The sequence below is a fragment of the Pollachius pollachius genome (assembly GCF_949987615.1).
Source record: "Pollachius pollachius genome assembly, chromosome: 15".
Classification (NCBI taxonomy): Eukaryota; Metazoa; Chordata; class Actinopteri; order Gadiformes; family Gadidae; genus Pollachius; species Pollachius pollachius.
The window spans coordinates 2,096,811-2,119,646 of NC_136948.1; the positions used below are offsets into that span (position 1 = coordinate 2,096,811).

The 22,836-nt window shown below is 45.0% G+C and overlaps 1 protein-coding gene across 1 annotated transcript in view; it reads left to right on the plus strand.

The window, feature by feature from the left end:
• npas3 (neuronal PAS domain protein 3) overlaps nt 1–8,640 on the plus strand; it is a gene marked incomplete at its 3' end in the record, with an annotated part of 48,455 nt that extends 39,815 nt beyond the window's left edge. The window contains exons 9-11 of the mRNA XM_079752208.1: nt 6,258–6,405; nt 6,509–6,624; nt 7,112–8,640. Coding sequence (XP_079608334.1) covers nt 6,258–6,405; nt 6,509–6,624; nt 7,112–8,640 — 1,793 coding nt within the window. The remainder of the gene's footprint in view (nt 1–6,257; nt 6,406–6,508; nt 6,625–7,111) is intronic.
• Nucleotides 8,641–22,836: the final 14,196 nt, after the last annotated feature.

Sequence of the window (22,836 nt, forward strand, 5' to 3'; positions counted from 1 at the left end):
CACACACACACGTTGGGGTTCAAGTCTAAACTGTGGACTGGACGCTGGTTACTAGGATATTCTTTTTGATGATCTCCAGCTGAAGCGTAGAGCTGGCTTCTAAAGGCTTTTAATTTGGCGTTCTTTGATCATCCGCTCACTCCAAGACACTCCAAGGGCTGTTTCTGTAAACCACCGGACCGTGCTCATTGCTCTCCAAAGCGCCGCGTCCCAGGGCCGGGATCCCACCTGCATAGAGCTGGAGGAGGACGTACAGCAGAACTGAATCCATCAGAACCTGAATCAGAATCGGAATTACTTTCATTACATCTTATTATCTTATTGTACGCAGGAATCAAATCTTGGGCTTGGTCGCTCAACGAGTACAAATAAGTACAAATAAGTAGCAGAAGTAGTAGTGGTACAAGCCACGGTTGATTCGAAATCATTTGTTTGATTTAAAGTGCGTTATAGATAACATTATTATTATAATTATTATTAGTGCAACAATGATTCTGGTGCAACAATGCTGGCCAGCGGGCAGGGGGAACTGGTGATAGGGTTCTGGGTTCTTAACCCATGTCCAGATCTGCAGTAGAACTAAACCTTACCCGGCCGTTTGGAACGGGCTCTCAAACGGCCGAGGATCAGTCTCGACGTAAGAGCACCCATCTGGATCACAGTTTGGTTTTTCATTTATTGGTATAGCTATTTATACTGCCGGTACACACGGAACGTTCTATTGACACACCTGGGGTAAACACATTTTAGTTTAGTAAAAGAATCAAACCCGCTTCATGAGTATGTGCTCATTGTAATAGATCGGCTCATTTGGGTTTAGACTGAGGTTAAGATGCCCCTCCCCCTGCTACTTTAAAGGACCAGTGACTAATGCCCGTTTTCCACCGGGGGGTACACTTCGGCTGCGGTACACTTAATGCTGGGAGCCACCAGAGGAGGGTCTCAGGGTTTCCTGGAGGTCCTGAAGCCGCTGGTTTCTACTGTCTGGGAGGCCTTCACACATGCACCCAAAGTCCCATGAGAGAGAGGGGGAGAGAGAGGGGGAGAGCGAGGGAGAGAGAGAGGGGGGGAGAAAAAGAGAGAGAGAGAGAGGGGGTTGAGAGAGAGAGGGAGAGAGAGAGAGGTGAGAGAGAGGGGAGTTGGAGAGAGAGAGAGAGAGAGAGGGTGAGAGAGAGAGAGAGGGGGGAGAGAGAGAGAGAGGAGAGAGAGAGGGGAGTTGGAGAGAGAGAGAGAGAGAGAGAGGGTGAGAGAGAGAGAGGAGGGGAGAGAGAGAGAGAGGAGAGAGAGAGGGGAGAGAGAGAGAGAGAGGAGAGAGAGGGGGAGAGAGCGCTCACTAACGCCCTAGTGAGGGTGCGCTATAGCCCAGATCGGTTACGGCTCGCGTTTCCAGCGCCGACAGTACCCTTATGGCGGGGCGGAGTTTAAGCCGGATGGCGATAGCCGCGGCAGCTACGTCAGCATCGGGACCTGATAGCAGACCCACACAGTGCAGCCTGCTAACAACGACACAATAAACAAAGAGAAACAATGTAGGGCGTCCAAGAAGGACGGCAAACTTTTGCCCGACATTTTCTTCATTAAACAACGTTTTCGCCGCGACCTGTGCCGCGCCTTTGCTTGCTGAACCAACCCGCACCCTCCAGTGGCAATGAGCCATGGACCATAACCTCTCTCCCCCCCCCCCCACACACACCCCTCCAAACCTCCGTAGCCAAGTCCCTCTGGACAAAATTTCTTTGGCGCATTTACAGTAACAGTCCGCAAATAGAAACATGAAAATAAAGCTTTGGTCTTTTGAATCAGTGGGCGCTGGTCAGTCCGGAGTTTGTGGACACCTAAAAAAGATAACAGGTTGTCCACAAAATCCGGGCTGAAAGAGTTTCTCTTTCTTTCACCTCATATTTGTTTAAAGCAACCCTATCGCAGGGGCAGGGATCTGTTTCGTGATTGAGCAATAACAGCGAACACACACCGGAAGTAGTAAGCAGTCGTAGACTCCCCATCTGGAAGCTTCATTCATCAGGTCACCTGATGAATGAAGGAAGCTTCATTCATCGGGCCACCCGTTGTATTGGTTTCTCTTCCGTAGAAGGTCTCCGTAGCCAAAAAGGAAGCACGGCATAACTCCGCCCACCTTCAGTCGTCAGTCTCGGCCCGGGCTCTACGCCGTATCTCCCAGAGGTTCGGCTAGAACTAGAACGTTACGCCTCGTGCCCTCGTGCAGCGTCCGTCAAAGGACGTGGGAAGGCGTGGCTGACGTACGGATGGGCTTTCCAGGGTCGTCAGAGCCCGAGTAGTGTCACAGTGCTTACATTTGCATACGTGACCTGATTGGATGACGGATCCGTCGCTGCGGATCCGTCATCCAATCAGGATACGTCAAAAAGTTGAAAATTTATCAAAAGTATCCTTTTGATAACATCCTCTCTTAGGTCCTGATATATGGTGGAACTGCGTTGTTTTCCATCTAAAATAGCTGTAATGTTTTTTTCTTCGATGAGAGCAAGGAAAGGTTTTACCTCTTCAGCGGTCCACACGTATCTATTATTCACACTGGCCATCTGTTCCATGGACGTATTTAAAGGATACATTGTACATATTTATAATTCGATATTCTTCGCAGCCTTTATACCACAGATACTCTAGGGTCTATAGCATATAACCGCGATGTCTGATTACAGTTTAATGCATTTTCCACAATGTACCAGCTCTCGTTTTGAAGGCTGAACAGACAATTTGACTGGAATTACTTAGTAGGTGTCCATGTATCAGGGATTAATGGACACGGTATGATTAAAGCATATGCAAACATAGACATCTTATATATAGGGGGGGGGGGGGGGTGTGTTGACGTTACGGTGGTGTGTTGATGTTACCGTATTGTGTTGACGTTATGTGTTGACGTTACGGGGGGTGTTGACGTAACGATGGTGCTTTGACGTTACAGTAGTTTTTTGACGTTATGTGTTGACGTTACGGTGGTGTGACGTTATGGGGGGTGTTGACGTTACGTGGTGTGTTGACGTTACGGGGGGGTGTGTGTTGACGTTACGGTGGTGTGTTGACGTTACAGTAGTGTGTTGACGTTATGTGTTGAGGTTACGGGGGGTGTTGACGTAACGATGGTGCGTTGACGTTACGGTGGTGCGTTGACGTTACGGTGGTGTGTTGACGTTACAGTAGTGTTTTGACGTTATGTGTTGACGTTACGGTGGTGTGTTGATGTTACCGTATTGTGTTGACGTTATGTGTTGAGGTTACGGGGGGTGTTGACGTAACGATGGTGCGTTGACGTTACGGGGGGGTGTGTTGACGTTACGGTGGTGTGTTGACGTTACAGTAGTGTTTTGACGTTATGTGTTGACGTTACGGTGGTGTGTTGATGTTACCGTATTGTGTTGACGTTATGTGTTGAGGTTACGGGGGGTGTTGACGTAACGATGGTGCGTTGACGTTACGGTGGTGCGTTGACGTTACGGTGGTGCGTCGTACCAGCCCGGGGGTGGGGGGTTGTGGGGCCCAGGAGAGAGGTTCTCTTTAATGTCTCTGAGCACTAAACCACCAGACATGAAAGCATCTGCTGGACAACGGACAGGTCTGACCGCGTGACAGCAGTAAGGATTCACGTGTCCCCACTGAGGTCCTCCTCCACTCGATTAAACTCCGGAGACCGCCTGGCTCATTTGCATACCCAGCCGTGTGCGAGCGTAAGCATGTGTGTGCGTGAGTGCATATGTGTGTGTGTGTCGTTATTTACTCTGCTGTACAAACAAAGGAAGGACACATTCAAGGTGATGTGATCTCTACATCTCTGCCTTAACACACTAGTTATACTCTCTCTCCCTCTCTCTGTCTCTCTCTCGTTCCTGTCTCTCTTTCCCCCACCCCTCTCTCTCTGTCCTGTATCTCTCCCCCTCTGTCAGTCTCTCTCTTTGTCCCTTTTGTCTCTTTTCTCTCCCCCCCCCCCCCCCCCCCCCCATTTTCTCTCTCTCTCTCTCTCTTTCTCTCTCTGATCTAAGACCAGTCCTTACTGAGCCCAGGGGAGACCATTTTAAACAATGCTATTAGCTGCTAATAGTTCTTAATCACCAACCCCCTCTCTCTCTCACTCGATCTCTCTCTCTCTCTCTCTCCCCCCCCCCCCCCCCCCCCCCTCACTGTCTCCGTCTATCTCTCTCCCTCTCTCCTCTGCGATGGAAAGCCTGTTTGTATCCATAATTAAATGAAGGGAAGGAGTATGAATGCACTGTCCTTCTGTGTGTGAGTGGCCTCTGATTAATGTCAGTGCGTACTGGTTGAGATAACCATTTAGTGGTTCATTTAGCCGGGATTTATCGCAGCACTTTGTCCACGACAGAGTGCCCCCCCACCGCAAGCCGAGACACGGTGTCACAGCACCCCCTAAAGGCCGAGGATAAGCACAACACCAAAGCCTTTTTCGGGCTTTTATGTCGATAATATACCGTCCGTGATAGTTTCATTTGTTATCACCCTTATTTCTTGTAACTCTTCAACTGTTACGAATTTATATTTGAGCAAAATGAGCACATGTATTTTCGTTTAATTAATGATGAAATTATAGAGCATTTTTCAAGCAATAAACACTATTCATCTTGTTGCCATCGCTGGTTGAAACAATGCAGCAGGGAATTAACTAATAATTAATCCATGCATAACTGTATTAATGACGATCGTTTTATAATCTAGGACATTAATGATCTATGATCTTTTATATTTGAAAGATATTGGTTATTTCCATAATGGTATTTTAACCATCTAAGTTGATTTAATAATATAGGATATTTGAAAATGCTATTTTAATCATTAAGATATTTGAATGATGAACGATATTTTCATGATTACGTTATTTATATAGATGATTCAATAACAGGGGCCTTGAATAATTTCAGTACATGACACATGGCAGGTGTATAGTAAACTAAAGCTGAAGTTTTTTTTCAATTACACTTTCATACTTTGTCCCTTTGAACACATACATACACATATATTAGTTTAGATTCATACAATATTTTAAATATCTACACTATGGTTAATACCTGCAGTATTTTGCATGCATTCTTTCTACCTAATAGTCCTTTAAATACCAATAGCATGTAGTACAAAGTACCATTGAAGCTCCTTAACAGATATAATAATAACGTAGAAATGTTATTATCCTAATTATTTGCAATACAATATTAATAATGAGGCCAAATAAAAACATTAACATTAATTGATAAAGCTGTCCCCCATATCTATTTAATATATTTAATTCTATTCTCTTTATTTATTTTTTACTCTTAATATATATTATATTTATTTGTAGTTCATTCAATTCTATTAAGTAATATTAAATTGAATCGGGTGTCATTAAATTCAATTCAATTTTAATATATTCAGAAGCCACGCCCACGACACACGCGCTTGCAACATGTGTGTGTGTTTAACGACCGCGGCAACAGCTGTCACATGACATCTGATCTACTTCCTGTCTTTCCATCTCCATCTCGCTCTCCATCCTGTCTGTGGGCACTATGGCTGGGTCCCTGTTAGTGATTATTATGGGTCGGTGTGTGACTAAATAATATGTGTATAGTATAATACCACTCTGTATTTTATATTATGCAATGTATAATACTATTCATAAAATACTACTTTGTATATGTCCCCAATAAGTCTGGCTATGTTTATGTCCCCAATAGTGCTGAGCAAAAGACAGTGTGTGACTGAGTACTGTTGTCCCCTATTCCCACTGTCTCCTCCCTTACTCCCCTTAAACCATCCTTCTTATGCACTTATTGTATGTTGTACATCCTGGCGCTTAATGTACGCACTTATTGTATGTTGTACATCCTGGCGCTTAATGTACGCACTTATTGTATCTTGTACGGCCTGGCACTTAATGAACGCACTTATTGTATGTTGTACGTCTTGGGACTTAATCTACGCACTTATTGTATGTTGTACCTCCTGGTACCTAACAATAGTACTTAGCATGGTGTAGTGTCTTATCCTAGCTATCTTTGTTGTGTATGGGGAATTGGCACTTGTTTCTATGAATATCTTTACTGTAACGACAGCAACATATTGTTGTTTCTCTTTCTTCTGACAAATGGACTTATTGTAAGTCGCTTTGGATAAAAGTGTCTGCTTAGTGCCCTAAATATAAAAAAGTGTAAAGGTACTATGTTGATGTCCCCCCTAAGCCCTGCTATGTTTATGTCCCCACTAAATACTACTGTTTGTGTCCCCACTAGTGCTGAACAAGGGACAGTGTGTGACTAAGTACTACCGCTGGATCCAGAGGAACAGCGGCTACATCTGGATCCAGTCCAGCGCGACCATCGCCATCAATAACAAGAACGCCAGCGACAAGAACATCATCTGGGTCAATTATGTCCTGAGGTCAGAGGTCACATCTATCCTGCAAACAAAAATCGACCTCTGGGTACGAAATAAAGTAACTTGAACTTGATACCATTCTGCCTCTGCCTTTGCGTCCCCATAGCAACAGGGAGTATAAGGACACCCCGATGGACGTGGCCCAGCTCCCAGACCTCCCACAGAAGGCCTCAGAGTCATCAGAGAGCTCCGACTCGGACTCTGAGTCCAAGGACGTCTCTGGTGAGGATGGCTCCACACAACACTCCCAACACACACCACACACACACACACACACACCACACTGGCACCAAAAGCACACACACACACACACACCACACACCCACACACACCAACGACACACACATACACACCAAACACACATACACAACAAAGCCAAACACACACAGACACACACACACCAAACACACACACATACATATATGACACACACCACACACACACACACACACCAACCACACACACACATACACACACTAACCACACACATCAAAACGCACACACATACACATTTCACACACACACTAAGCACACAAACACACCACACACACCAAGCACACATAAATACACACACCAGACACACACACACACATACCAAAGACACACCGCACACACACCACACACACTCAACGAACATACACCAAACACATACACACCACACACACACACACACACTCAACATGTGTGTGGTAAAACCTGTGCTCCTCAGACAACGACCACCCCAGGTCAGGTGGGAAGCCGGCCAGCCAACCAGAACGCACCGAGGAGGCCGGAGCCGACAGCAAACGCCTGCAGCAGACCGGCCAATCACAGCCCCCCGTGGCACAGGAAGTGAGGCGTCAGGAAGACGGCGACAGCTCCAGCAACGCGGAGAGCCAGGAGAGCGACGACAGCCTGGACGCCTCGGACGGGGAGCTGGAGATGGAGCAGGAGGACCAGGGGGGAGGAGGAGGAGGAGGAGGAGGAGGAGGAGGAGGAGGAGCGCGGCTGGGGGGTCTGGAGGTGATGGGCAGCCTCTTAGCCGGGGGGGGGCTCCATATCAAGGTGGAGCACTACGGGGAGGGAGACCAGCGCCTTCCCACCCAGTCCTCCTCGTCTGAGGAAGAGGAGGAGGAGGAGGAGGAGGAGGAGGAGGAAGAGGAGGAGGGGCTGAGCTCGCCGGGGGTCCGTCTGATGAAGAAGAGGAAGAGGAGGAAAAAGCAGAGGTGGGACGAGACGCGCGGCCGCAGGCCCCGCCTCTCCTCCGCCACGCCCAGCCCCGTCGCTATGGGCGACGCCACGCCATTGGCCGAGCCCGCGGCGGGCTCCGCCTTCCTCCTGTCCCCCCCGTCGGGCTCCCCGGGCGGCGGCGGCGTGCTGAAGATCAAGACGGAGATGTCGGAGCCAATCAACTTCGACAACGACAGCAGCATCTGGAACTACCCCCCCAACCGCGAGATCTCCCGCAACGAGCCCCCCTACAGCATGACCAAGCCGGCCCCCGACCCCTACGCCTCCCCCCCGGGGCCCGCCCTGCAGGGGGTCCTCCCCGACACCGTGCTCACCCCCATGGGCACCGAGGGGGGGGCTGGGAGGAAGCCCCCGTACAACGGCGGCTCCGCCCCTCCCGCCGCCCCCAGCGCCGCCAGCTTAGCCCCTCCCTCTAGCTCCGCCTCCTCCTCCTCCTCCGACCCCCTGTCCCCGCCCCTCTCCTCCTCGCCCCGGGACAAGCAGCAGGCCACGCCCACCAGCTCCTCCTCCTCCTCCTCCTCCTTGCTGTACTCGGGGGGGCTCCAGGGGAACCTGGTGCTCCCGCTGGTCCACCGCGTGTCGGGGGTCTCGCTGACCGCCAGTAGCCCCGCCCCCTCCCGCGTCTACACCACTGGCACCATCCGCTACGCCCCGGCCGAGGTCAGCCTGGGCGGGGCCCCGGGGGGCCTCCTGCCCAACGCCGCCTTCGTGGACGGGTCGGGCTTCGGCCTGGACCCCAAGACCCCCATGGAGCTGCTCTACCACCACGTGCACCGGCTCAACATGACGGCCGCCGCCTCCGTGGCGGCCGCCTCCGCCGCTGCCGGGCCCTTCGCCGGGGCCTCGCCCAACGCCGTCGCCACGGGCGCCAACGGGGGCGGCGGCCAGTTGCCCACAGCGACCAACGTGTTCAGCCCCGGGGAGGGGCTGTTCTCGGCACTGCCGTTCCCCGTCTACAGCAACGGGATCCACAGCTCCCAGACAGCCCTGGAGAGGAAGGAGGACTAGCCAAGACCACCGCACTGTGCTCCTCCACCCCCTCCAATGGGAAGAGACCTGGGGACGACTGTGTCCAATGGGAAGAGACCTGGGGACGACTGTGTCCAATGGGAAGAGACCTGGGGACGACTGTGTCCAATGGGAAGTGACTTGGGGACGACTGTGTCCAATGGGAAGAGACTTGGTGACGTCATCTCTGTGTTGGTCTGTTTCTGGAGAGATGAACTCAAGCACTTTGAAACGGAGACTATGACTCTTAATTTCTCTCTCTCTCCTCCTCTCCCTCACGCACATGTCACTCTCTCTTTCTACATGTCTCTCTCTCTCTATCACATCTCTCTCTCTCTCTAACACATCCTTCTCTCACTCTCTCTCTCTCTACCACATCCCTCTCTCTATCTCATGTCTCTCTCGCTCACTTTCTTCAGCAATGTGATTTTTCTCTCAAAACAAACGAAAAAGATGACAAAATCTGTGGCTCGTCTTCAGCTGAAGAATCCGGTCTGATCCAGTGGACCGAGACCTCCAGTCCGGTCGGGTCCGGTCGGGTCCGGTCTGGGTCAGACCTCATGCAGACCTTCACTGTGTACAGGGCAGGAGACAGAGAGGACTCCCGTCTGGAAGGACGCCTCTTGGGGGTTTATTTATCCACCACGTACACCTGACTTTTTTTTATAAAAGATAAATCTTCTAGCTCAGACTTTACTTACAAATCAAACATGACGAAAAGCAATGCTCACCGGGCTCCGGCTGTGATAGAATGTTAGAAGATCCTCGCTCAGCTGTCGCCCTCCATCCCTCTGTTCTCCTCCTCCTCCTGTCTCCTCCTCTCTCCTCCTCCTCATCTCTGCTCCTCTTGTCTCCTCCTATAGTCTCCTTTATTCTCCTGCTCCACTATTAACACCACCTCTCCTCTCCTCTCTCCTCCCTCCTCTCCTCTCTCTCCTCCCTCCTCTCCTCACTTCTCTCTGCTGTCTCCTCTCTCCTCCCCTCTCCTCTCCTTTCTCCTCTCTCCTCTCCTACCCTCTCTCCTCTCCCTCCTCCTCTCTCCTCTCTCCTCTCCCCTCTCTCCTCTCTCCTTCTCCTCATGTTAGCCCACAGCTTGGGACAGGATCAGTTTCTGGGGGTTTAGAGTAATGTATCATACCCCCCCCCCCCCCACCCCCCTTCAGGAAAGTTAAGCCTCCAATCACGTCTCCATGTTCCCATAGGCCCCACCTCCTTCTCTGACAGGCTGAATCAGATTGGGCCCGGAGGGTCGCCGTGACAACACGAGAGAGCTGATTGGAGGGTTGTGTTTTTGTGTCGTCTTTTTCTAACTCGATCACTTTGATCCTCAGTGAGACTGAGGCTAATTAGCTAGCGTCGCTAACTTGAAAAATGAATGTTGAAAACCTTGACCGGCTCCTGTTCTCTGACCTGTGCTCCTCCTCCTGCTCCTCCTCACTTCCTTCTTCACTCCTTTTTCCTGAACCGGAATCACCTCCAGATGTTCCTGATAATCCGCTCTTCCTTGGTCATCTCTAAGGACTCTATGATCACATATCAATAATCAATAAGGAGATTGTAATAAACATGTGCATTTTCAATCAGTCAATGACACCATTTAAGAACCTAGATCTAGGTGTAGATCTAGAAATATATCTCTATGACGGGTGGAGAACAGGAAGTCCTTCCACGTCCACTGTGTACATTTCCTTCTACCAAAAACATGTTGACTGGTAACGTTTAAAGTTTGGTGTTCAAAGCACTGTGAATCGTTTGTTTTCAAACTTTTAACCTTTTTTTGGTAAAGAAAAAAAGAAAAGAAGTAATAATGAAGTTGCTCCGCCGAGGCAGCGCCCCCCCCCCCCCCCGGGGGGGCCGTAACGTGACGTGTGTTCGTGTTCCATGGAAACTGTGTGTTGACTATATGCAGAATATACTGAGCTACTGTTGCTGTCTGCGTCTCTATGTGCTCCCCCCCCCTCTGCTCCTCCCTCGCTGCAGTCTTAGTGTAAAGTGGAGGTTTGTGGACTTGGTGTCGGTGGCCTTTTAACGTAGAGTCCACCTCTTTTGCTGCTTCCTTCGTCTTTGTAGACTCTGTTTTTTACTCTTCTCTCGTCTCTCTGTTGCTTTTAGCCGTTGTGTAGTCGATACGACCTCTTGTCCTCTTTCTCGCGCTCTCTCCTTCTCTCAGAGATGAAAACATTCTTATCTAGCTCAAAGGTTTACCGAGCCATTTTGCCACTAAGGAATTCTGGGAACTGTAGTTTTTGGTAATGACGAATAATAAACCGATAGCTAACACTATTTACATTCTAGACGTAAAAGATGAAAAGCCAAACGTAGCATTTTAGGTGTAGTCTTTCTTTTTGGGAACGCGAGTCAGGAGCTGTGAAACTTCCCAGGATTCCTTGGGCTCTTTGTGTGCATTGGGTGTATTTCATTGGTTCTTTAAACTAGCAGACTAGTCCAGCAGGACCAATAATATCTAGCAGTAGTTTACACGGGGAAACGATCACAAAACAGCATTTCAGGACAAACAAAGATGATTTTAAAGATTTCTAAAGAAATGAAAATGAAAAAAATATTTCGCACTATAAATCTATTTTTATATTTATAGGTGTTTTGGAAAATAACTGCATGTTTACTGAGTTTGTTTCGTGCGTTCGGGGTCACCGGGTCACGGGGCGATCCTCCCGTTTTTGTCGCATTTTGCGTGTTTTTACCGTCCGCTCGTACGAAGGTCCTCCCACCCCGACGCTTCCGTCCATCAGGAAACACGCGAGAACACCGACGCCTCGGAGCCTACCGACGACAGAACCGACCACACCGACGACAGAACCGACTCTAGAACCGACGACATAACCGACTACAGAACTGACTGCAAAACCGACCGCAGAACCGACGACAGAACCGACTACAGAACCAACTACAGGCGAGAATACAGAACCAACTACAGAACAGACGACAGAACCGACTACAGAACCAACTACAGGACAGAATGCAGAACCGACTACAGAACAGACCACAGAACCGACCACAGAACCGACTACAGAACCGACTACAGAACCGACGACAGAACCGACTAAAAAACGTAACTACAGACGTATCGTGTTTCAAGGGACTAGTGTGATCTGGGTGGTTGATCTGTTAATCCCTGGGTTTCTCGAGCTGAGATTATCTACCTGGTGTAGAATAGGATGCGTCGGGTATGACAGGACTGAAAAGGCCGGACCCTATTGGTTGAAAAACAGGAAGTGGAGGGGGGGGGGGTGGGGTGGGGTGGGCAGGACCAGGAAATACACCCACATGTAACGGAAATTAAACAGCCAATCACGCGCTGTTTCAATGTTCTTCTGTGTCTGTGTCTAAAAATTAAAACTGGTGATTTAAAAGTTGAAACCTTGATCCCAGCTGCTGTCAAAATGCATAATGCATAGTGTTTAAGAATTACAAATATGAAAAATCACTTCATTTACCTGTGAAGTCTGTGTGTGTTTTTAATTCTTTATTGTAAAATGATACAGATTGTTTTATGGAGACGTGACGGAAGGGAGTGTCTTGTTATCAATGTTAACAGTGTTCTAAATACCAACAAATTAAAATATTCAAAAAGAGAAAAACTATGGCACATTTCTACTTTTATTTAATTTGATTTCCTCTCCGGGAAAACATGACTAACTGAAGTTAACTGAGTGCCTGGCGTTTGGTTGTTTTCGTTTTCTTTATCATTTAATACTTTATCTTTATATTAATCAAATAATAAAAACGTTATTATTATTGATAATATTCCTATTATTGTTAATAGTAATGATACTAATTATTATTCAATGCATCTCTTGGTTTATTTGAGAACAATGCTGCAAATCACAAACTGTACATACTTCATTTTACTACAGGGTTTGTTTCTACGTTTCCTGGGTTTTCATTGGCTCAGAGCAGCGTAGGGGGTTGTCTCTACCGCGGCTCTGACCAATCAGGTGCCATATTCATAATAAAACTTCTCTCAATCTATTCCCGCCTTTTACTCCTTTCTTCACGCACACACATACACACACACACACACGGTTCAGACAGACAAGTTAGCCCCCTGATGTCTATAGTCTTCACAGTGGTCTTCAGGTCATCAATAATATGTGGAAGGCCCGTGCGGGACGGTGTCTGACACACACACACACACACACAAACACACACACACACACACACACACACAAACACACACACACACACCCTCTGACACAAAGGTAGAGAGCGTCCAGACGAGCACATTGATACGTTAGATGATGATTCAGAATAACGAATACTTTGATATTCTTTCATATCGGCCATATCAGAGGACGGACGATGAGGATCACAAGAGGAGCGCTGTCTGTCTGACTCTTAAACTGTCTGTCTGTCTCTTAACCTGTCTGTCAGTCTCTTAACCTGTCTCTCAGTCTCTTAACCTGTCTGTCTGTCTCCTAACCTGTCTGTCCGTCTCATAACCTGTCTGTCTGTCTCATAACTTGTCTGTCTGTCTCTAACCTGTCTGTCTATAAGGCTGAGGGGAGCTAAGATAGAGAGAGAGGGGGGGGAGAAAGAGAGAGGGGGAGAGAGAGAGAGAGAGAGAGAGAGAGAGAGAGGGAGAGAGAGCGAGAGCGAGAGAGAGAGAGGGGGGGAGAGAGAGTGAGAGCGAGAGAGAGAGAGGGAGAGAGAGCATGCACTGTAAAACAGGACAGCTCCGTTTAGTTAAGTCCACTTACTTCCTCTCTTTAACACAAAGAGCTCTAACAAGTTTTGGATTTTGAACTCATCTGCGTGAGTTTTAAAAAGTAGAACTTACTGTTATTAATTGTGTTGACTATTTGAAAATGTTATCAGATAAGTGTGTGTTGATTGAACTTGGGTTTCAAAGTTATCAGATGGGGGGGCGGGGCGTGGGGGAAAAGGCGGGAGTGGGCCAATGAGAGCTGCAAAATTAATATTTGGACTTTTGAGTTTAATTGTCTTCTTTAATTCATGGCAAGGCTGAAGCATGAACAGAATAATTTAAACACCGCAGATAAGTCATATATCATATCGAAATACAGACACTTTGTAGTAAATGATCAAGGACTACTTCGACACGCGGGAAGAGACTATGCCTGACAACGGCCTAGAACCGAGGCGGAGTAACACGACGCGGGGGCCGAAGTGACGAGTGGTGAACGTGTCGAAGTAGATTTCTTTACACGAGGCTGAGGAACAGCAGGTGAGTTTAGCCTCGTATCTATCTCTAATTAAGTCTTTTAACATTAACCTCATGTGTAGTAACGTAATAACGTTAAATGTGTAGGTTGTGCTTTTTTAATAGCCTGGAAAATGTGACTGCAACATTAGTTTTTATTCGAGCCCGACATGAGTTGGCTAGTTTGCTAGTTAGCCACCTAACGGTTGAGGCTGCGTGTTAGGGCTGCTGTCACTTCGTGCTCGTGCTTTCCTCACTTTGTATTTTATATTGACTAGTTACTCCAATTCATTTAGTAAAGTTGTTTTAACATGGATATTATGCCGATAATTAATAATGAGCAGCATGCGCTGTTTTTTTCCGCGGTCCCCTGTTACCGGTATGTTTTACACAGACAGATGGAGCTTGTGTGACGGGAAGCATGGCTACCGTCACGGTAGCGATACGCTACCCAGGACATTATTAAGAGACTGAAGCTGTGTTCGAAATCGTTCCCTGGGCACTTCTGAGAACTGGGCACTTCTGAGATTTCTTCCACTGTTGATTGGCCATCATATTCCAGAGAGTGAAAAGACTTGGTCTGTGATCCTTGAACTGAAAGACATAGTGGAGGTGTTATCAAGCCCCTCATTCACAACAGAAACCCTGTGCTACCTACAAGCCAAAATTTCTGACCACAGACAGTTGCTCTTAGAATTATTTCCTGGTACTAAATTACGCCCTAAACATCATTATCTTGAACATTATCCTGTTCTGATTCAGAAATTTGGACCATTAATTGAGTTCTGGACAATACGATTTGAGGCAAAACATTCTTTTTTTAAAAGAATGGTTCACAATACTGGCAATTTCAAAAATATTCTGCACACGTTGGCCACAAGACATCAACTGATGTTGTCATATTACTTGGAGATGCCAACTATTTTCAAGCCAAGCATTGAGACTGGACGAGTATCAGTTGTGTCTGTGGGCATCCTAGATGCTGCAATCAGAGAGGCTGTATGGAATAAGTTTGAAGGTCTGGACTCTGTTTCACTCACCTCCATTGCTTACTTGAATGGGACAAAATATTCTAAAGGCATGGTACTCTCAGTTGGACATACGTGTGGACTGCCAGATTTTGGGAGAGTATTGGAGATCTGTGTAGTGGATGGTTGCATATCATTCATTACTGAACTATTCACAGCGACCTTCCAAGAGCATCTCAGGTGTTACCAGCTCGCCAGAAGAGATCCTGCAACAATTGTGGTCATTGATCCGGACCGTCTGAATGACTACATTCCCCTTGCTGCATACCCTGTTGAGGAAAAGCTGCTCGTCACTCCAAGGACATTCATGTTACATTAAGGTAATATTTGATTGGGTTGGTTTGTCATACATTTAAACAAACTCTTAATCTTTGGACCACATAACGGGATATAAACTGCACTTAAAAGGTTAGACGACACTATTTGCTATATAACGATGTAGTGTAGAAATGGCTACCTGATCTCTGAATTCACCCTCCCTATCTGTTGTAATCTCTCTGCTGTTTTAACTCCATTCACAGCTTCTTTTAGATTTATGTTATTTACTGTTTAATGAAGCGTTTTCTTGTTTGTTCACTGTGTTTCAGTTCTTGGTATCTCATCAATGATGCTTCTCAGAGTCATCGTCTCACCTCAGGAAATAAGACGTGTCACCCTACAGGAGGTTCCCCCATCAGTTGATTAGTTATGTGTAGTTCTGGGCAACACTCTGGGCCTCCGTGGGAAGTTCCTTTTACAGTTTGAAGATCCAGACTTTGGGAATGAGCTCTGCAATTTGACAGACATCAAGGACCTACCAACTGAACGAGCCACACTGAAAGTTCTGTTCACGTTTTCTGAACCAGTTTCTGACTCGACATTAGATACTGCAAGCCTTAGTTCCCAGAATAGTGCAAGCCCCAGTTCCCAGAATAGTGCAAGCCCCGAGCCCCCTCGTAGTGGTGATTCTTCAGAATGGCCTGATCACTTTGTTATTTCAGATTTCTCCCATGACGTTGAGTTTCAGCTGAGGGTAGCAAATGATGCCTATGCCAAGGATGGAGCTGTGATGGTCATCTCAAAGAGTGTGAAGAGTGAAATACTGGACAGACTGGCTGATAGCATAACCAGAATCACTTGCTATCCAAGTAAAGACAATTTAGAAAGCGTAGCCAAAGCTCTTGTTGCAAAGCATCCTTGTCTCAGGGAGCCGGGTTCAGGTAAAGGATGGTACTGCTGGAGATTCAGCCTGATATTCAAGATGGGCAATTACCGTCAGAGGATGATGGCAGCTGGATGCCCTGAAGTTCTTGTAAATAAAAGAAAAAGAAAGGGAAACACCAAGCCAGTCAAGAAGGCAAAAAAGGGAGAGATCAACTACTTACCAGAGCCACCTGATGGACAAAGTACTGTTAAATCAGATAAGGATCGTGAGACCATGCTTTTGGAAGTGCAGAAGAGAGAGCCAGATTTGCACCTGCTCGATGAATTGATGACTGCAACATTCTCCCAGCGAAGACAAGAGATCATTGGTGACGAGCCACTCATTTCTGCAGTCAAGGACAGGTGGCCTGCATTGTTTAGTGAGAGACAGGTAATTCTTTGCCAACTGAGTACAGCATAGAAATCCTATATTTTGTTGTTTTAGGTAGTCAAACTATGCACTATATGTTTCAATCATATTTGTGTTTTTTGTGTGTCCCTTAGAGCTTTATGCTGCTCTTATTTTTCCCTCACTCATTGCCCTTTTCTCTGCTGTTTTATTATTGGTTTCAGCTCAGTGCTGAGTTCAGTAGAATCGTCACCAAAGACCTGCTGGAGTCATTCCTGGATGGACTTGATGCCTTGGTGCCAGGTGTTCTACAAATGTACGGAGAAGCTGCTGCATCAGGCAGGAGGGTGCGCCTGAGCAGTATTCTCAGTTGTCTTCAAAAGGAGGTATGTACTGCACAGAAATCATTTCTTGTTAATGTACTAAAATTAGTATTCTGGCTTGGGTATCTTATTCACAAACTCTTGTCTTGTTCTTGTAGGACACGAACCAAAACAAAAGAGCAGCTGTCCTACTTGGTCTTCCATGCTACCTTGCAGAAGATTCCTCTGACCTAATCAGGATGTGTGATGTAAGACACCGTATTTACACATTTTATATGACATTGTTTTGTTTTAACATTTTTTATTTTCATAAGTCGTAAGGGGTAATTTTTTACAAATAAAATAGTAAATGAGTGAAAAATTAATGAAATGTGCCCTTAATTTAAATTGAAAATGTAATGAAACCTAAAATGTAGTAACTTAACCAATATGTAATAAAATATACAGACTTATATTGTTTTTAAATAATGTAATGTTAACATATCACATTAGGCTACTTTTTAAAATAGCTTAGTATGTAGTATAGTATATCAGAGAAGGGTTTGCTGGGATGATAAAGTAGTGGGCTGCATCCTAGATTTATTTTCTTGGACCACATGTTATATGCTAGTTAAGAGGTGTGTCCCGGAGTTTCTGTCCATGTGCATGTAGCTGTGTGATGCATAGTCTATTATAATCATTCTTTCATTTCAAATGCAATGTATATAACATTGAGTTGTTATTCATACTTAAAATCAGAATATACTACATTTTTGAGAAATGGAGCACATTCAGTTAGCCTGGATACCAGCCTGAACTCCGCCCACAAAATATTTGGTCTGGAGATTCAGTCTGGAATTGAGCTCGTTGGGAGGTATTAGGTCAGATCAAAAAGTGGTCTGACCAATCAAATTGTAAGGGCGGGCTTTATACGTTGATGGACAGATGATACACATTAACGTAATCAACCACGTCACCAAAGAGCGCTCAGCGCTTTTACTTTTTTTCCCAAAAATGCTGACCGTGTTGCCAATTTGTCCGTGTATCCTTAAATTCTTTTTACAAAACAGGCATAAATCGTTTATGTCCATCTTCTTTTTCTACTTCGAACGTGCGCTCAGTTGAGTTAGTTTGAGAATAGCTGTGCTTCGCACAACATACGTCACATACTACGTTGCTCTGATTGGTTTTAGGTCTATCCAATTGAGCGAAGAGGCATTTTCCTTCCTGGTTCCGCCCTATAATCACAGCCCAATGGTTCGGTCTCAGACTCATATTCTGACTAGAATTATGAGTATGACATCGCCAGGCTAACATTCAGTACATTTTCTCTCAGTTTAGCTCCTCCTAGTGGCCAAAATTACTGTTGGTTTGTTTTATTATTTGGGCTTAACAATGAACATTCAGAAAGGCAATGACAACACTCACTCAATTAATGTCAAAGACATTTGTAGCCTTTCTCTATTAGCCTAGCAGTGATGTTTAAGTCAGTTAAGATGTGTGTTTTTGTCTTTATGTTTTCAGGCTCATGGTGAAACCCTTGACGTGCTAATGAGCGGGATGCAAGTTGGACTGTTGATTGGACACGAAGGCCCTCTGCATGATGCATTTCCATTGGATGTTTTCAACGTGGCTCTGGTAATAGAGGAGAAGATAATCCTACATGACGTCCGAGATGTGTCCACAGGCTTTGCCATGTTACTGGGTGTAATCTACTGCCTAAACCTTGAGTACCCACGTAATATGAAGTATTCTTTTGAGTTCCTTCAGAGGGTTGTCATGAACATTAAACCGGACCAATGTTCAGCCAGAATCCATGGACTCAGAAATAAAATGCTTAGATATCGCATGTAAACAAAGAAATGCACTTGTCAAGCAACTACTAGGAGGCAGCAGTTATCTGGGAAGCTTGCCTTGTTCTTTACACTAGCATACAGGTTTTCATCGGCTTAGTTTGTTCAGCACAAGTCAGGTATGCGTGACAGATGTGTCACTTGTGAAGTTGAAAAATCTGAAATTGTTGAAAAATAATGAATAATGAAATGTATGAAATGTATAATGAAAACAAACTTTTGTTTCGAATTGTGGTTAAAGAATCTTTTAGACGTGGATGTTGATGTTTTGTAAAGCTCTGCGTATACCACATTTTTCCTCTACAACTTCGCCATACTTATTCTCTCATTCACAGTTTTAAAATTGTGTTCAATTAACAGTTAAATTAAGTGAAATGTAAGTAAGTATTTATAATGTACACCATTGTTTTTGTTCATATGACGATATGGACCGGTTATCTCACTTTTTGCCTCTTATGACACCTGCCCATCTGTCCCCCTTTCCTCAGCACTCTCGGTTGTCAACCTCAGTGAGGCCTGTTTTGATGCAAAGACATGTTTAAGATGTATCAATGTTCCACATTGTTCATATTCATGTCGAGATTTTATGATTATCTGTTTACTATCTCACATACGTCATTGTTCAACCCCACCTCACCTACTTTCTTTCTACGAGTCCACTCGCTGTCAGTCCACCCACCCTCTGTCTGTCTGTCTGTGCAAGTCCACCCTCTGTCTGACTGTCATGTCTGTCTGCAAGTCCACCCTCTGTACATTACAGAGACATACATTGGGTATGGCATGTTAAAACCTTTAACTTCTGTTAAAGTTTATATAAATGTATTTATAAAATAAATGTTCTTGGACAACTGCAAGAATTCAGTGTGAAGCTCTGTCATTTACCATGCAAGTTGAAACAAATTTAGAATTGTAATCCTCTTAACTTTAAATGAGGAGTCGTATAAATACGGCTAAGTTAGTTTAACTCAGAACTGTGAGTTACAATAATAATGAAATATCTGTTTGTTTTACTAGCTAAAGAATGTTATTGTATTGCTAATGTTTAAAAAAATGTTGTTTTAACTCACAGTATCAAGTTTAAACAAGATGTGATTAAAAGTTTTCATGTATCAATGATGTATAATTATATTTTGTTTCAACTAATGGTATCAAGTTATGATTACAAGTGATTAAAAGTTAAGTCAACTTTGACAACTTAAAAAACAACATTGTGACAACTAGAACAGTGTAGTATAATCAACCTTTTGAACTTTATTTTCAGAGTTGAAACAAAGGTAATCTTAAATTGAGTTAACTTGCAGTTTTAAGGCAGCAGGTGAACCTTCATTTGCAAGTTGAACTGACCTGAAATGTCTTACAGTGTGTGTTTCATCAGCCTGATGATGTAACCAGGCGTTCACTTTCTATTCAAAATGTTCTGAACAGGACGAGTGAAGTATACATATAGTTTATATGTATTCATGTGCTCGTCTCATGAGAACAACTTCTCTGCTTGAGGCCACGCGTGTATAAAGCTGCTTTTAGGGGAAACCTCTCCCCCCCTCAGGAAACATAGACTCAGTATGTCAAGATGGCAGAAAACACAACGCAATTAGCGTCTCAACTACCATTACTAATTATTACAAATAAAAAGGTTGTTTTATGTTGATAAATCTATCATTCATGTCCACCTGTTAACCTGTATAGTTCCTTTGTATTCATCAAATAATCATATTTTTTTATTTTTCATCATAATTAAAATTATAATAATTATATTACAATTATATATCTTAATAATAAAATGCTTATGCTACTACCAATAATAATTAGTACCTTCATCATTCTATTTGGCCTAATAATAATAATTTAGTAGGCCTTACTTGGTCTGCTAAAATAATACTTTTTTTTTATTCTTAATCATTCATTCATAAAATCAGGTTATTATTGCTATCATTATTATTATTATCGATAAGGCCTATAATTTTATTGTATTTTCTTCATTCCACTGAGGTTTGAAATTCTTTAAATCTCAAAATAACGGGCCGCATAATATATATGTTTGGAAAATGATATCACTTGTTCCTCCTCTTGATATCACTCTTGTTCCATGATTATTATTTTTTTATAAAACGCACAACACCGAAGTTGTCAATTCCCTTTAATGCGGTTTCGCCCTACTCAACCTTACTGGAATGAACGGACTTTAGACAACAACTTGCTCCCCAGCGGCGCGCTGCTGCCCCCTGGCGGTGCGCTGCTGCCCCCTGGCGGTGCGGTGCTGCCCCCTGGCGGTGCGCTGCTGCCCCCTGGCGGTGCGTTGGTGTGTTTGGTTTGGTGGAGAGACCTCAGTGGGCGTATACATTAGCACCTTCACATAAGGGTGACCATATCCCAATTCACCAGATGCGGGACAAAGACTATGTTTGTGTTGGACAATGTGGGATACCAATGCATCGAGGTAGTCTAAAATAACTTAAAAAAATAAATAAACATTTCTTCCCCTTTGCTTATAATCTTATGCTTTGCCATCTGATTGATTCAGTAGCACATAACAGCATGCAAATAAAAACTTAGCAAATATATCTTATTTAAATGGTACTTTCCCAAGTTCTCTCACTTGCCTCACGTTAACACACCTGACTGTATACAATCAAACAGAACAGACAGTCAAGGCTACAATTGTTATTTCAAGTATTGTACATTAATGCGCCTTTTCTCCAACAACAGAGAGCAACAACCTAACCCCAGCACAACTCAAGAAACACCACATTAAAGTGTTTGCTCTTGTAGAACAATATACTGAACCACATATTCAACTAGAACATGCACTGGATATGCTACATGGACTACATAGGCTGATTATCTAAACAAAACAAAACTCGCCCAGCTCAGGCCTACATAAAATGATAACGTTTTTTGTGCGTCCCACATTGTCTGTGTCGTTTCACGTCTATTCACCTCCGTGTGAAATGGAATAATGACTCAAGCAAACTTCACCCAAAACTTTACCATTCTCGCCTTGCACTGGTTTGACCCAGGGACAGATGGTTTCCCATTCTTCATTGAGGCTGCATTCCCTCAGCCGTATGAGTCGTGCTTTCATCCGTCCCGTGCTGCATGCCGTTCTGACCTGATTTGGTGGAAGCTAACAGCTGGAGCCACTTTTTTCAAAATTTTCATGAAATTATTCAGTAATAAACACACATAGCACATAGCTGATTTTGAAAAATAAATATTTTTTAATAATATCTATATATATATATTTTTGTTTTTGAGAATCACGAGGAGGCGTTGCCCATGGACCCCTTGAAGAAAGGACAGTGGACTAAAACATGGCCGCCCATTCATTCCTACGAAAACTGCTCAATGGCGCAGGGCAACATCAAGGAGAGATTTGCTTCCGCATCATGGAGGTCTGACGCCACGCCCTAGTGCATGCACGGACCTTTTAAAGACAAAGAGTGCATGACGTGCCAGATGTAGAAATATTCTCGTTTTCTAGCATTGTTAGCATTGTAGCATCATAAGCGATAGGTCTAATGGTCTGAGCGAGCACGGTAGCATTGTTTACCGACGATGGAAGTATAAGTTACTAACCCCCCCTGATGATTCTCTATATATGATGTTTAAATAGCACTCCTCCTGCCATCTGGGCAACAATTATTATTTATTAGTCAATTTATCTCGGATGCCGGGCCGAAACATGGACCTATTAAAGAAACATTTGTTTTACTAAGACTCCTTTCGGCTGCCCACCCCAAATAAATAAAGAAAACAGCTAATTAAACGCGTTTGAAAAGAGGAAAGTTACATTTTATTAGTACATGGTATAAAGATAATTATGAGCCTTTGATTGACATCCAGACATTTTTTTGTGGGGACACATTCCTGTTCCCCATTTGTATTGGAGTGAACGGCGATATCTACTTCCGGACCTCCATGAATTGAGGGACCCGTCCACAGCCCGCTAAACAGCGGCAATACCAGGCTTGACCGCTGAGCACTGGTGGATTGCGGAAGTATGCACTGCTCCCGGGGGCCTGGCGTTGCCTCCGTTGCCTCCTCTAAGGGACCCTGAACCCGCCCCTGTTCGTCTCGCGGTAATGAGGTCACCTGTCGCAGCTCGCGCTCTGTTTGCGTTGATCAAACTATCTGTTGCTGCGTCTCGTTAAACTTGAACGGTTCGTCTCCCCAAACGTTTATCAGTCTAAGGTCTCAATATACGGTCATCTTAATAATGGTTAAAAAGTTTAATCATAGCGTGGTGTGAATGTTCCGGTTACCGGTTATGACTGACCGGTGATGGATCTGTTCTTCTGTT